The 12,431-nt window shown below is 54.1% G+C and overlaps 1 protein-coding gene across 2 annotated transcripts in view; it reads right to left on the bottom strand.

Moving 5' to 3' along the window:
• Positions 1-621: 621 nt before the first annotated feature.
• Positions 622-12,431, bottom strand: part of SHROOM4 (shroom family member 4) — a 129,061-nt gene continuing 117,251 nt past the window's right edge. Inside the window, exons 6-12 of one of the 2 annotated variants that reach the window (XM_043974887.1) lie at positions 10,124-10,717; positions 7,841-7,971; positions 7,487-7,769; positions 6,157-6,364; positions 3,939-4,208; positions 3,034-3,318; positions 622-2,354 (exon numbers count right to left, since the gene is read on the bottom strand). In XM_043974887.1, the coding sequence (XP_043830822.1) occupies positions 3,055-3,318; positions 3,939-4,208; positions 6,157-6,364; positions 7,487-7,769; positions 7,841-7,971; positions 10,124-10,717 (1,750 nt within the window). In that variant the 3' untranslated portion in view covers positions 622-2,354; positions 3,034-3,054. Of the gene's footprint in view, positions 3,319-3,938; positions 4,209-6,156; positions 6,365-7,486; positions 7,770-7,840; positions 7,972-10,123; positions 10,718-12,431 lie in introns of both variants that reach the window. The other variant, XM_043974886.1, reaches the window with a different exon arrangement.

The raw sequence follows: 12,431 nt of genomic DNA, 5'->3' as shown, positions 1-12,431 counted from the left end.
AATGATATTGATGGAACACAGACTGAAGCAGGCTATTTTTTGCTTTCTTTTTTTTACTTGAGTCTTTTTATATAAAATGACTAATATTGTAATGCTTTACATAATTGCACACATATAACCTATATCAGATTGCTTACCACCTCAGGGAGGGAGAGAATGAGAGAGGGATAGAATTTGGAACTCAAAACTTTAAAAATAAAGTGTACTGGGGGCTCTTTGGGTCATGAGGGCATCTAACTCAAGGCTGTATCCAGACAGTATAGGGTAGCGCAGAGTTCTGAACCCAAATTCACAGGACCTGGGTTCCAATCATGCCTCTGAGGCTACTTACCTATGTGGCCTTGGCCAAATCCCTTAGCCTTTTGTGGGCCTCTGTCAAATGAGGAGGGGGTGGGATGGGTTAGATGACCTTAAAGTCTGTTGTGTCGAGCTCAGATGGTCCTTACACTCTAGGCACCGTTGAAGGGACATCATGAAATCTGCCAGTGCCAAGTGCCCATCTGTCTGGCCCCAAGTATGGAAGGGGGCTCTTGGGGAAGGGGGTCCTCCTAGAGGAGATATGGGGGGCCTTCCCCACCACCAAAAGAAACACAAGACAAGTTCGTTCTTAGCACCTTTTAATGCAGTGGGCCCAGGGATACAAGGTAAGGGTTGGGGCTGGGATACAGATTCTGAAAACCAAAAAAAGAATGAGGGCTCACTCCCTATTGCCAGGGTCTCTCCCTGGGACTTTCATGTGGCTTCAGGCTGCTGGGCAGAGAGGCTCAGCCATCTGGGCCCTGCTTTCTGCCGGTCTCCTTCCCGCACTGTGTCTCTCTCACCATCTTCCTCCTTGGTCCCAGCCCCACCATTGGAGCTGCCCTTGGGTTTTTACTGGTAGGGTCTCCCCAAGTGGGGCGTCTCCCGCTGTGGGCTTAATGCATCTCCCTGCTGAGCAGTTGGCTGCCCAGCTGTGATTTTGTGGGTGTGGAAGCAGCCCAACAATCCAGTCCCCCCACCAGGGCTGGTTCCCAGGGTGCATGTCAGCAAGCGCAGATTCAGCAGGGTAGAAGAACCAACCTCTCCTCAGCTGGCTCCCAAGGTGTCGTGTCTGGGAGTGGGCCTCAATCCTTGGGGCTCTGGCTCCGGCTCTGAAGGGCAGGTCACAGGGTTTGACCTCTCCCCCCAGCTCACTGCTTCAGGACCAGCCTTGGTGCCCCTAAAGGGCCCACTCCGTAAGTGCCAACGCTTATTATTATTACTGTTTTGGAAGTCCTCCATTCATCCCCAGGGCCTGGTAAAGAAACCAGATGCCTGTCCTACTGCCCAGACTGTGTGCTTTCATTCATCAGTATTACATTTAACATATCCGCCTGCCCGCCTCACTTTGTCTTAAGTAAGGCCTCATCTTCAGTGGCAAGCATACTGTCCCCAGCCCTTGCTGTGGCAGAAAGGGCTTGGGGGCTGGGGAGAACATGGCTGCCTGGGCTGGGGAGTGTGGCCCAGCGGTGGGAGGGGTATCTTTGGGCCCCTTGTTTCAGTGCAGAGTCTCAGGGCCAGCCGGAAGCTTCCCTGGCCACCTCAGGAGGGGTTGACCCCGCATCAGGTCCAGTTGGCTGGATTTCTCCCCTTGGTTTCAAAGACAGTCTTTGTAATAGGGCAGCAGCCCCAACAGCGAATGCCCTTGCAGATCCCTTCACCCCCAAGCATGCCATCCCTGGGAGACCCTTCACACAACATCCTGGGGAAGACCCCAAACCCTTCCAGTTTCTGATGGATGAGGAAAAGGCCTTAGCAATCTCGGGGGCCAGGCCCCACCTGCTGTCCACTCTACTCTCTCCATGCCAGCATCCACAGGATCCCAGCCTCTGCCTGAACACCCCCAGTGAAAGTAAAGTGCTAGCTTGGGAGAAAGCCCCCATCGGCCCAAGTGGATCCAGGCCAAGAGCAGGGTAGGGCTGCAAAGGAGAGGGCCCCCCCCAACTTCTGCCACCAGCCCAAACCGGCAGGCCTTGCTGGCACAGAAGGTGCCCAAATGGGACTGAAGAAAGAAGCACTCCTAAGCAGAGAAGGCCAGGTGCCTTGGTTTCCCTCATGGGGTTTTTTGAAGGGATGTTCTGCATCCAATGTGGGGAAGGTGCTGGCCAGCACATCGACACCAATGAGGGAGAGACAACTTGTCAGACTGAAGACCCAGAATGTAGCTGTGGAGGTTTGCCAGCTAAGGGGAAAACAATCAACCTGGAGTGTGAGCACCCACCTTGCAGCAGGCTCCCTGGGCAGGCTGTACAGGTCAGGGCCATACTTTGAGTGGGAGACAACTGGTCTTTCTCAGGAGCCTTCTCTTGGGGCAAGCTTTGACTCTCTTCAAATGCCTGCTTCATTGCGGTTTTAAAGCATAAATAAATAAAATGGAAAGAACAACGCTAACATATGACAAATGAATGATGAACTCTTTTCTCCCAACTGTAATCCCAAAGGGGGAAGCGGCATGGGCCTCAGTAGACCTGGGCACCCACACACTGCAGTGTGGTGCCCTCAAGGGTAGGCCTACCCTGCTGCCTCTCCACCAATGTAGACATCTGCTGTGAGTGCTACGGGCCAGATCCAAAGGCTACGCCCTCCATGCTCCTGATGTGGCACGCAGAACATAGACAAGGAGCCCTCCAGCCAGGGCCTGCTGTTGGCTGGGGGAAGGGGCCGTTCCATGTGCGTGCACCAGGGGTAGTACTCGGTCACTGACCCTGGCTCTTTCTAGCAAGTCTCTAGGGGAAACTATCCTTGGTTTGGCTTCTTTGAATAAATGACGAATCACCCTCTCTGCCTCTAAGTCTCTCCAGGGGGTTGCCACGTGGGCAGAATGGCCCACTAAGTAGAGAGGGAAGTGGGCATAGATAGAGCCAGAGGAGGCCATGGGCACAGGGAAGCCACCTTGGCAAGTATCTGTAAGCAGGTACTGGGGCTGGGCAGGGGGCGGGGGTCTCTTTGGGTTCTCAGCGACAGAAGGCACAAGGTGAGTGGCAGAATGGAGGGAGGGCGGGGAGGGGAGAGTACCTCCCTCATGCTCCCCATCTCTCACTCGGGGCCCAGCAGGAGGCTCTCCCGAAGACACTTGAGCTGCTCCTCCCCAAGCTTGATCTTCTCTTCCAGCTTCCGCTGCTCCATGATGAGTGCTGACTTCATCTTCACGAAATGCTGGTAGTCTTGGAGCTGCTCCTGGAGCAGGTAGCGGGACACGGTGCCATACACGGCTTTCTCACGCCGGTCCACATGCTCTTTCAGCTCCTTGGCATCTTCTAGCTGCTCCGTCAGCTGTCGCTTCTTCTCCATCAGTGCAAGCTGGGGGGAAAGGGCAGGGGGTCAAGGGGCATCAGGAGCAAAGATTAAGTTCACATGAGAAAGAGCCTGAACTGGCTGGGTAACTGTCCCCTCTGCTCCCAAAACTCACGTCCCAGTCTCCAACCACTAGACTTGTCTTTCTTGTTTCACAATAAGGAGGATGCTAACCAGGCAGCAGGAGACAAGAAGACTTAAAAGGTATCATAGGAGCCCAGGTGCTGAGGCCCAGACAGGGAAAAAGGCATAGGCATTGGCTTCAAATCCTGGAAGGTCTTTCACGTGGCAGAATAAAGGGTGAGCCTGCCTCTGATTGGCCTCAGGAGCCATGGAGGAAAGAGGTGGGGAGGGGGGGAAGAATTACAGAAGAGCCAATCAGGGCAGGCTGCCTCACAAGATAGGGAGTGAGGTTCCCGTCATTCAAGGTGTTCAAGCAGGAGCTGGATGATAACTTATCAGGGACACTGGGAAGGGGATTCACCATTCAGATCCAGCCAGGCTTAACCCAGGGCACTCTTCGAGCTGCTCTTGTGACCCACCTGGGACTCCAAAGTGGCCGCCCCTCCCCAGCCCCAAGCAGGGCACACAACCCACTGCCTCCCCACCCCCACCCTGTCCCCTACCTTCTCCTGAGTGGATTCGGGATCCAGGCTATTGAGGGCATTCTCCACCCTGGCCAGCCTCCCAGAAAGGGAGAGCAGCAAGTTAAGCACCTTGTCCAGGTCACCGATAAACAGCCGAAACTTGTCAAACTCATTGGCCTTGCAGACGGCCTTAAGCATGGTCTCTACCTCCTCCCCTAGGGCCACGTTGGCGCTGATGTCCTCCATCAGCCCCCGCTGGGCCTCCTGCAGCACAGACAGCTTTTTGCTGATGCTGGAGATGAGCTGCAGCTAGTGGAAGGGAGGGATAAGGGGAGATGAGAGAAAGGCAGAGATGAAGCAGGCCCGAGAAAGGGCCCTGTGCTCGGCACCCAGAGGGAAGCTGCAGACTGGCTGGAGAAAGGCAGTTAGCCTGGGTCTGTGGGGCTCGTGGCTGGGGGGGGGTGTGGGGGTGTGGGGGAGAATAGCCGCTTCCCAATATCTGAAGAGCAGTGAAAGCCGCTGGGGAGGCTACAAGTCCCACTCACTGGGGAGTTGTAGTGGAGAGCAAGTGGGGGCTTCTGTCAGGCACAGACTGGCCTGGGGCCCAGAGCAAAAGGTTGCCCAGAGCTGCCAGTGAGGGACAGTGTGGGCCCATTTTCTGGGCAGGAGCTGTGTACTCTCCCAAGGTGGAACACACTGACTCAGGAGATAGTGAGGTCCCCGTCACTGAAGGTGTGCAAGCCCAAACTTCTGCCTGTCATCAGTCAGAGGAGCCCAGGCCTATCATAGATCAGAAGCTGGAAGGGCTCTCCAAGCTTTCCTATTCCAAGCTCCTCATTTTGCAGAGGAGAAAACTGAAGCCTGGAATAGGAAAAAGGACTTGCTCAAGACCACACAGAGACTAAGTGGCAGAGCTGGGATTTGAACCCAGTATTCTTGGACAGGTACAGCTAGGGTTGGCTAGCCTCTGAAGGCCATCAAACTTTCTCTAATCCTGGCATGGCTACATCCAACTGTGGAACCGGGGTCTTCCAAAGCAAAAGCACTTTCTGGTGCTTTGTGGGCCCCTAAGAAGAACCTCCTTGTCCCCGGGCCCCAACTCGACTGCTCTGTCCTTTCGTGCAGCTGCCTGGCCTAGGAGCACCCAAGGAGAGGGAGGAGAGAGGCCAGTGACCTTAGGCCTGACCCAGGACAAGATGCTAAGCCCTCAGCTTATTTTAATCATGTTTGGACAGTGGCTTGAGAAGAAGAGGTTTCCCAGAGGCCTCCATGGCAGCCCTGCTGACTCAAATGCTGTGCCAAATGGGAGATCTGGTAAGCATGAACTAGACTTCCCAGTGGAGAAGCAGTCCTGGGAACACCACAGCAGGGAGGACTCTGCCCCCCCCAAGTCAAAATAAGGCTTCCTGGACCCCCCTCCCTGACAGTCACATCTCTGGCTCTGGGTTTTGTTATCTCTTGGCCTCTTTTTCCTTCTTTATTCAATTTGCTCCTGCAGAGCTCATGGCCTGAGTAAGCTAGGAGCAGACAGAGATAGCCCATGTCTGTGTGCAGCTCCAGGAAACTCACGAGGAGGCAAGGGCTAGAGGCGCCGGGGTTTGCGGGCCCAGCCGGGGGCCTGCCCTTTTAGGAGCTGGGGTCACCTCCTTCTCACGCACTGCCCCCAAGAGGACCAGGGGCCCAGGTACAATTTCCAGGAGCTCTGGCTAGCAAGAGCCGGGAGAGTCGCCTGGCAAGGTTACCATGGTAACACTATTTGCTTATGAAATCGTCCGGACAGAGGGCGCAGAAATTCCAGGAATCAGATTCACAAAACAAGTTGATTGTGTTTAGAGGAAAAATGGGAGGGGGCATTGTTGTGCTTCTGGAGAGAGAACATCCCGCGTACCTGTTCTAAAGGCTCCCAATGAGCACTTAACTTGACTAATGCCTCTGCCTGCCCAGCAATTTGGACTGCTCGTGGGCAGGGGCTGACTAACAAGGCCAGCTCAGGAGGGAGGGGGGCTCATTAAGGGCCAGTCCCAGGAGGCCCTGGGCACAGAGGCAAAGTACAGGGGGCTGGGCCTGGGCAGAGAATAGAAAGGCCTGAGGACTAGGCGGGGGAGTTGCTCACCCAGGTGGCCACTTTGGGGTCTCCATGCTGGGCAATCTAAGTGCAAAGCCTACTGGGGCTAGCCTTGGTGCCCAGGCAGACCTTTCTGCACAGGTCTGGGATGCCCAGAGAGGAGGTTGCCCCTTCCCGAAAGTCTTCCCCTACCTTCTTTTGGGCCAGCTCATGGTCCACTTCGGCCTCTCCCAAGGAGTCCTTGGCCAACTGGGACAACTCCTTCATCTTGTTCAACAATTCAGCCTTGCCGGCCGAGGTGTTGTAATATGCCGAGTAGGAAGTGGGGCTGGTGGGACTGGTAGGGCTGGTGAAGCTGCCAGGTGCTGGTGGCGGTGGGGAGATGGGTTGGAATTCTTGCCTGGGGAAGTGGAAAACCAGAGCTGAACTGCAGGGAAGTGCCCCGGGGTCGACTTGGGCATCTGGAGAAAGGAGCTGAGCCCAGGCCTGCCTCCCAGGGCTCCTAAGTGAGGAGCTACCAACTGACCAAACTCTGCAAGGTTCTCCCCACTCCCACCCCCCACCGCACCATGCTAGATGCATGTTAACAGGAAGTCTGTGAGAAGCTAAAGGCTCAGGGCACATAAATCATCCATGATAGCAGCCTCTTCCCCAAGAAAGTCCCAGGAGTCACCTCGGGGCTCTCCCCAGAAGGGCAGGAAGATTTGGGGGACCTGAGCCTTGTACCTTCCAAACAAACCCAAGAAGAATCACAGAAGGCTTCTAGGGCGAAGCTTTGTCTACTCTGTCTAGGAGAAAACCCATGGAGCTTCCACCAGGACAAGTCTCCGGTTGGCCCAGACATGACCCTGACCTGCCCTTGAGCCTGCAGGCAGCAGCCCCCACCAAGGGCCAGTGATCACACTCACTCCCAGCCCCTTTTCTCCACTCCCTTTGGGCCTGGACTACAGACAGAGCCTCCTCATGGGCCTCCCTGCTCCCACAGCTGGCAGAGTGATCTTCCCAAAGCACAGGGCTCTGGTCAAGGACTTTCAGTGGCTCCCAGTGACCCCAAGGAGAAAATGTCAGCTCCTAAGCCCCCTAGGCCTCCTGCCAATGACTCCCCTTTACACAGAAAGACACGCTGGTGATTCCTCAAACGTGGCATTCCATTACCTCCCAACTCATTGCTTCCCCTTTTCACTTGCAGCTTCCTTCAGCTCACATGCTGCCACCTACAAGGAGTACCCCTTTTCCTTATTCCTCAACTACCTTCCTACTTAACTGATTACAGCCCCCCCACACTTATCTATCCTCACCCCACCCCCACCAGTTGAAAGTAAGTTCTCTGAGGGGAAGTACTGTTTTTCATTCTATCTCTTTGTCCCCAGTGTCTGACACATAGTAGGCACTTTAATATATGTTGCTGGGTTGGACTGGGGAGAAATCGGAAGGTTCAGGAGACACGGCAGCCAGTTGGAAGGTTATTCCCACCACCATCCAGCCCTCACCCAAGTCTGCCTGCTTAGAACAAAGGCCCTACCTTTCCTTGGCTACCTCTTGTCTTCTTCTGACCAAATGCCAATCCTGGCGGACATGTTTTTTCCAAGGCAGATCATCGGTAGGGAAGAGGTCGCCCATGACCTCTGCAACTGTCACTATGTTGGAAGCTGAATTCAGAATGCCAGCCAAAGACCGATCCCTGTCTGCCACATCTCTCATTAGTTCCTCTGAGCTCATATGGGTCGAGGCTGACCTCCGTGTTGAGACCAAGCGGCAGGTCTCAACCTCTGTGATGTCTTGAACAGGCCCAGATTCCTCTGTGGCTACAAAACAAAGTGGGAAGTGAGTACTTGTCTCCCAGATCTCCCAGTATCCCCCATTAGCAATGACTCACCAAGGCCAGCAGGGCTGAGCCGTTGCTGCTCTGGGCTCCAGTTAACTAGGCGGTACTGCTCCTCAGCAGCCGAACGACCCTGATTCCAGTTGCCTTTGGCTTTGGGCTGGTCTTCTACCAATGCTTCAACTCTTTGGAGGAGGAGAGAGAAAAGGAAGAGAGGCCAGATCATCAGCTCTCAGAACTGGGGAGCAAATCATTGACTCCATGGATTAACCAGGAGGTTCCCACTTAGACTACCACAATGTCAGAGCTAGAAGGGATGGAAAGTCAGACCTGGAAAAGACATGTCAGATTTGGAAGGGACTTTTGAACTTTGGAACCAGAAACGTTAGAACTAGGAGGGACCTTAGAATATAGAATGTCAGAAGTGGGAAGGACCTTAGAACTTAGAGCAAAGAACATCTGAGTTGGAAATTACCTTAGAATACAAAATATAAGCCCTAGAAGGGACTTTGAAACATCTAGAACTAGAAGGACTTTGGGACACATTTGGAACCTGGGTATCAGATCTGGAAGAGATCTTAGAATACTTAATGTAAGAACTAGAAGGGAGTTTAGAACGTAAAATGTCAAAACTAGAAGAGACCTTAGACCATGGAACACCAGAGTTAGAAGAGACGTCAGAACCCAGAATTCTGAACTGGAGTGGACCTTAAAACATGGACCAGAGAATGTCAGAGCTGCAAGGGACCTTAGAACATGGAATATCGGAGCTGGAAGGGATCTCGAAATAGGACTCAATCTCCTGAGCCCAGAAGCAGGAAAAGGGCTTTGTGGGGGAATGGGCAAAAGGTGGGGGTGGGGGTGGGGGAGAATGCCAGTGATTCCTAAAGGCCTTTACTCCCTCAAATGCTGGGAGAGATGGCCAACAAAAGACTTGAGCCTCAAAGCTCAGCCTTGCTACGAGTAACCTTGGGTCACAAGCAAGCCCCTTCCCCTGTCAGGGCCTCGGCCTCTTCTGGAAAAGGAGGGTGGGGGAATGAGAAGATCTCTCTGGTCCCTTCCAGGTCGGATGGTCTAGAATTCGAAGTCCCTCCTGACCTGCATCCTCCATAAACTCAGGGGCTTGGCTATGGATGAGACAAAGCAGCACTCTAGGCTGCCCAGTGCTTTGCTCAAGACTTCCTTGTGGTGCTCTTCCTGATGGCCCCTCTGGCCACCACTGGGCCCTGTGCAAGAGAATAGTTCTTCCCTTATGATTCACATTCATGTGTATAGACAGAGCCAGGGAAGGGGCTTCTGGGCACCATTGTTCCTTCAGCTCAGGTTAAGAGCATGGGAGTAGAGAAGCTGGGCAGGGGAGAAAAAGACCAGACGCAGGAGGTGGACGAAGGTGTCCTGCTACAAACATGTGCCCTTGACACCACCCCCATTCCTGGGGAGGGTTAGCTGCCTGCAAACAAGTAGGAGAAAAGGAGGCTAAGAGCATCCAAGACCTTCACAACTGAAGGCATGAAGAGGAGGGGAAGAAGAATGGGTGCTTGGCAGTTTATCCGCTGGGGGCTTTAGAGCTGATGTGACCTTGGGGCCAGCCAGGAGTAGCAAGATGGGCTTCAGGGAGAAAATGAGATTCAGCCCAGGCTGAGAAGTCCCACATGGAGCAATGGCTCCTCCCAACAAATTCGGCTGATCCATTTTCCAAAAACCAGCTGATTATCAACAAAAGGCCTTGGAATGTGAATAGAAGCAGTGGACTTGGTGCAAGGGGAGGGCACCTGGCTTAGTGGCCTGGTGAACCTGTACTGGCCCCTCTCTCTTAGAACTTTTCAAGGTGCCTATGACTGTAGCAGGCAAGAGCTTCTGCAGAGCATTGATGGGCTTCTGAGAGTGAACCAGGGAGTCTTGGTAGCAGGGACCCCGTTGGGGCTGGGTCACTATCTGGGGGCCGCTAGGGTGGGCAGCACAGTATACAGAGGCCTTGGAAAGATGAGGCCTGAATGAAGAGGGAGACGAGAGAGGAGAGAAGAAGCTGAAGTGCACAGTATCCAACCTGTTCAAAGCGAGGTAAGGGGATGAGGGAGACTCGAAGCCATGAGGAGCCTTGGGGTGCTTTTATAACCTTTTCCAGAAAGAGCCTGTGAGCCTGGCTGCTGTCAGACATCTGCCTCAACTGCCTGTGCTGCTCATTTTGGAGGGCACAAGGGAGACGAGAAGAGGTCCACAGCCCGATCAGGGCCAGGTTTGGGGGAAGTCGCCCAGCTCAAGGCCTGCAGAGCCAGCCTAGAGCAGTCTCTGGGCTTCCTGCAGAAAGACCACCCTGTGCCTTACAGAGAGACTTGCCTGGCTGAGCTTGCAGGGTCTGCCTTGAGGCCCGACTGCTCCGGCATTCTCCATACCCCAGCAGGCTGGTAGTACTGAGGACCGTGCTGTTCTGGCCCAGGCCTGTCGCCCGCACACTGTGGAGGGAAGTCTTTGGGCAGTGGCTCGGGAGGGAGGCTCTGGGATCGCTTCCTCACTACCTCCATCTGGCCCCCCGGGGGGCGAGGCTGCTCCAAGGCTGTGGAGTGGTGAGACGCCCGGGGGCCCCTATACTTTGCCCAGTTGGGAGGTGGGGGCCGCGGGGGAGGCGGGGCCTTCTTTCTCGCACCAAGAGGATCTGGCCGGGTCTCATCCACTTTGTCCAAGAGCTCTCTTCTCTCTCTAGCTCGTGTGTTTGGGGGATCCAAGTTGATGTGACTCTCTGAGAAGGCCCGACCCCGAAGCGGATGGGGCAATGGTGGCTCATAGACAGCACTGCCCATCAGGGGCCCCACAGGGTGATCGTAGTCGTACAAGAGGTCAAGGGAGGATGCCACTCGGTAGCACGCTGACCAATCACGCCCAGGGTTCTCGAAGCAAGAGCGTGGGCAGCCAATCTTATAATGAGTCCGGTCCCTGGAAAACAGCAGAGAGGCCAGTTGGATCCTTGACTCCCACACCACCAGAGGGCCAGAGCTGGGAGGGACCTCCCCAGTCACCCAGCAAGGCAGGAGCCCCATCCCTCGACTTCCAGGCCAGTGTTTGTCCAACAACAACATACTGCCCCCTTCCAGAAAGCACAGACATTCTTGTGTGCTATCTACCTAGTCATGTGGCTGTGTCCAAGCTTGGCAGCAGGCACACCATGCATCTACATGTGCATGGTCATGTACATGAGATATTGGGGTACAGTGGAAAGAGTCCAAAAGAGATCTGGAGTCAAAGGATCTGAGTTCAGATCCTGGCTCTCCCACTCACTAGCAGGGTAACTGGGGGAACTAGTGATAACAGCTGACCATTGCATACTGCATTAAGGTTTGCAAAGCCCTTGATAAGCATGACCTCATTTGATCCTCACAGCAATTCTGGGAGCTAAATGTCATTATTATCCTCACTGTACAGATAAGAAAACCGAGGTAGACAAGATTAAGTGACTGGCGCTGGATTTGAACTCTGGTCTCCTAGCTGTCCCTTGCCTTTGTTTCTCTAAAGCTCAAGGGTGAGGAGGCATAGCCGCATATGGTCAGCAACAGGGAGTCTGCAATGGGGACTCCACTACTGGCTCTCATTTTGCCACTTCCCAGAATTCCCTGTTTCCCACTAGGGTGCTCTGTAATCTGAGCTCTAGCCACGGCCTGCCTCAAGGCATTAGTTCCCTCTTTGCTCTCCCAGGTCCTTCACAACTCTTAATTAAGAAAAGAGAGAGTCATTGGCTTTTAGATCCTGCCCCATTGGGACGTGCAAGGGAAAAGGAGCAAGTACTTTACAAACATGGCTGCCACGGGGCCCAAGCCCTTCTCTCCAAAGATAAGCCTCCAGCCTTCAATTCATGGTCCTGCTCTTTAGCCTGGCCCAAGAAAGGGCCTGGAAGGAGGCAGGGAGAAGGGCTTGGGGCCTGGGCTCTTGGTGTCAAGTCTATGCCTTCCTAGCTAGGTGTAAGCCCTTCGGCCTCTCTAGGTCTCAGGTGGCACATCTGAAAAATGGGAAGATGAAGGAGGTGTAGCTCCAGTTCTCTGTGGGGCAGCTCCCATTTACACCACTTCTTTCACAGGGGTCTCCAGACTCCACTGTGGTTCTTCTTTCTACTCCTTCTTTGCCACCTTCTCTCTGGGCCTCACTATCACCCCGACAGCCACCACCCAATGGGTTGAGGCCCAAGTGGTGTCCAGTGGTGCCAGCTTCCTTTGGTTGAACAACTCCAAGGGGAAAGATTTTTTCAAGCAACAACTTCAGCAAGCAAATTACTTACTCCCCTCCAAACACCTGTGGGAAGGCTCTGTAGGCAGACCCTGAGTTCAAATTCTACCTCTGACACTAATTGCCTGTGTGAGTTCAGGCAAGGCATTCTACCTCCCCAGGCCTCGGTTTCCTTTTATGTAAAATGAGGTCATCTCCAGTTTCACTTCCTGGATCCTGGAGCCAGTGAAAAAGGCTGGGGTCAAGCCCTGGATCTGTCCCCTGCCATGGGCCTTCGGTCACATCTTTGCCCCTTCCCTGGACCTCAGTTTCTTCCCCTAGAGAGCTAGATGTCTCCCTCATCATCACCTGATTTCTTCCCTGCCTAACCTAGAATAGAGAGTTATTAGAAAGGGACCCAGGCCGCTCTTCCCACTTGTGTCCCTGATGAGTC

The sequence above is a fragment of the Dromiciops gliroides genome, chromosome X, assembly GCF_019393635.1.
Source record: "Dromiciops gliroides isolate mDroGli1 chromosome X, mDroGli1.pri, whole genome shotgun sequence".
Taxonomy (NCBI): domain Eukaryota; kingdom Metazoa; phylum Chordata; class Mammalia; order Microbiotheria; family Microbiotheriidae; genus Dromiciops; species Dromiciops gliroides.
Note: the sequence above shows the minus strand (reverse complement) of the source record. Positions and strands in the feature narration are given on the sequence as shown.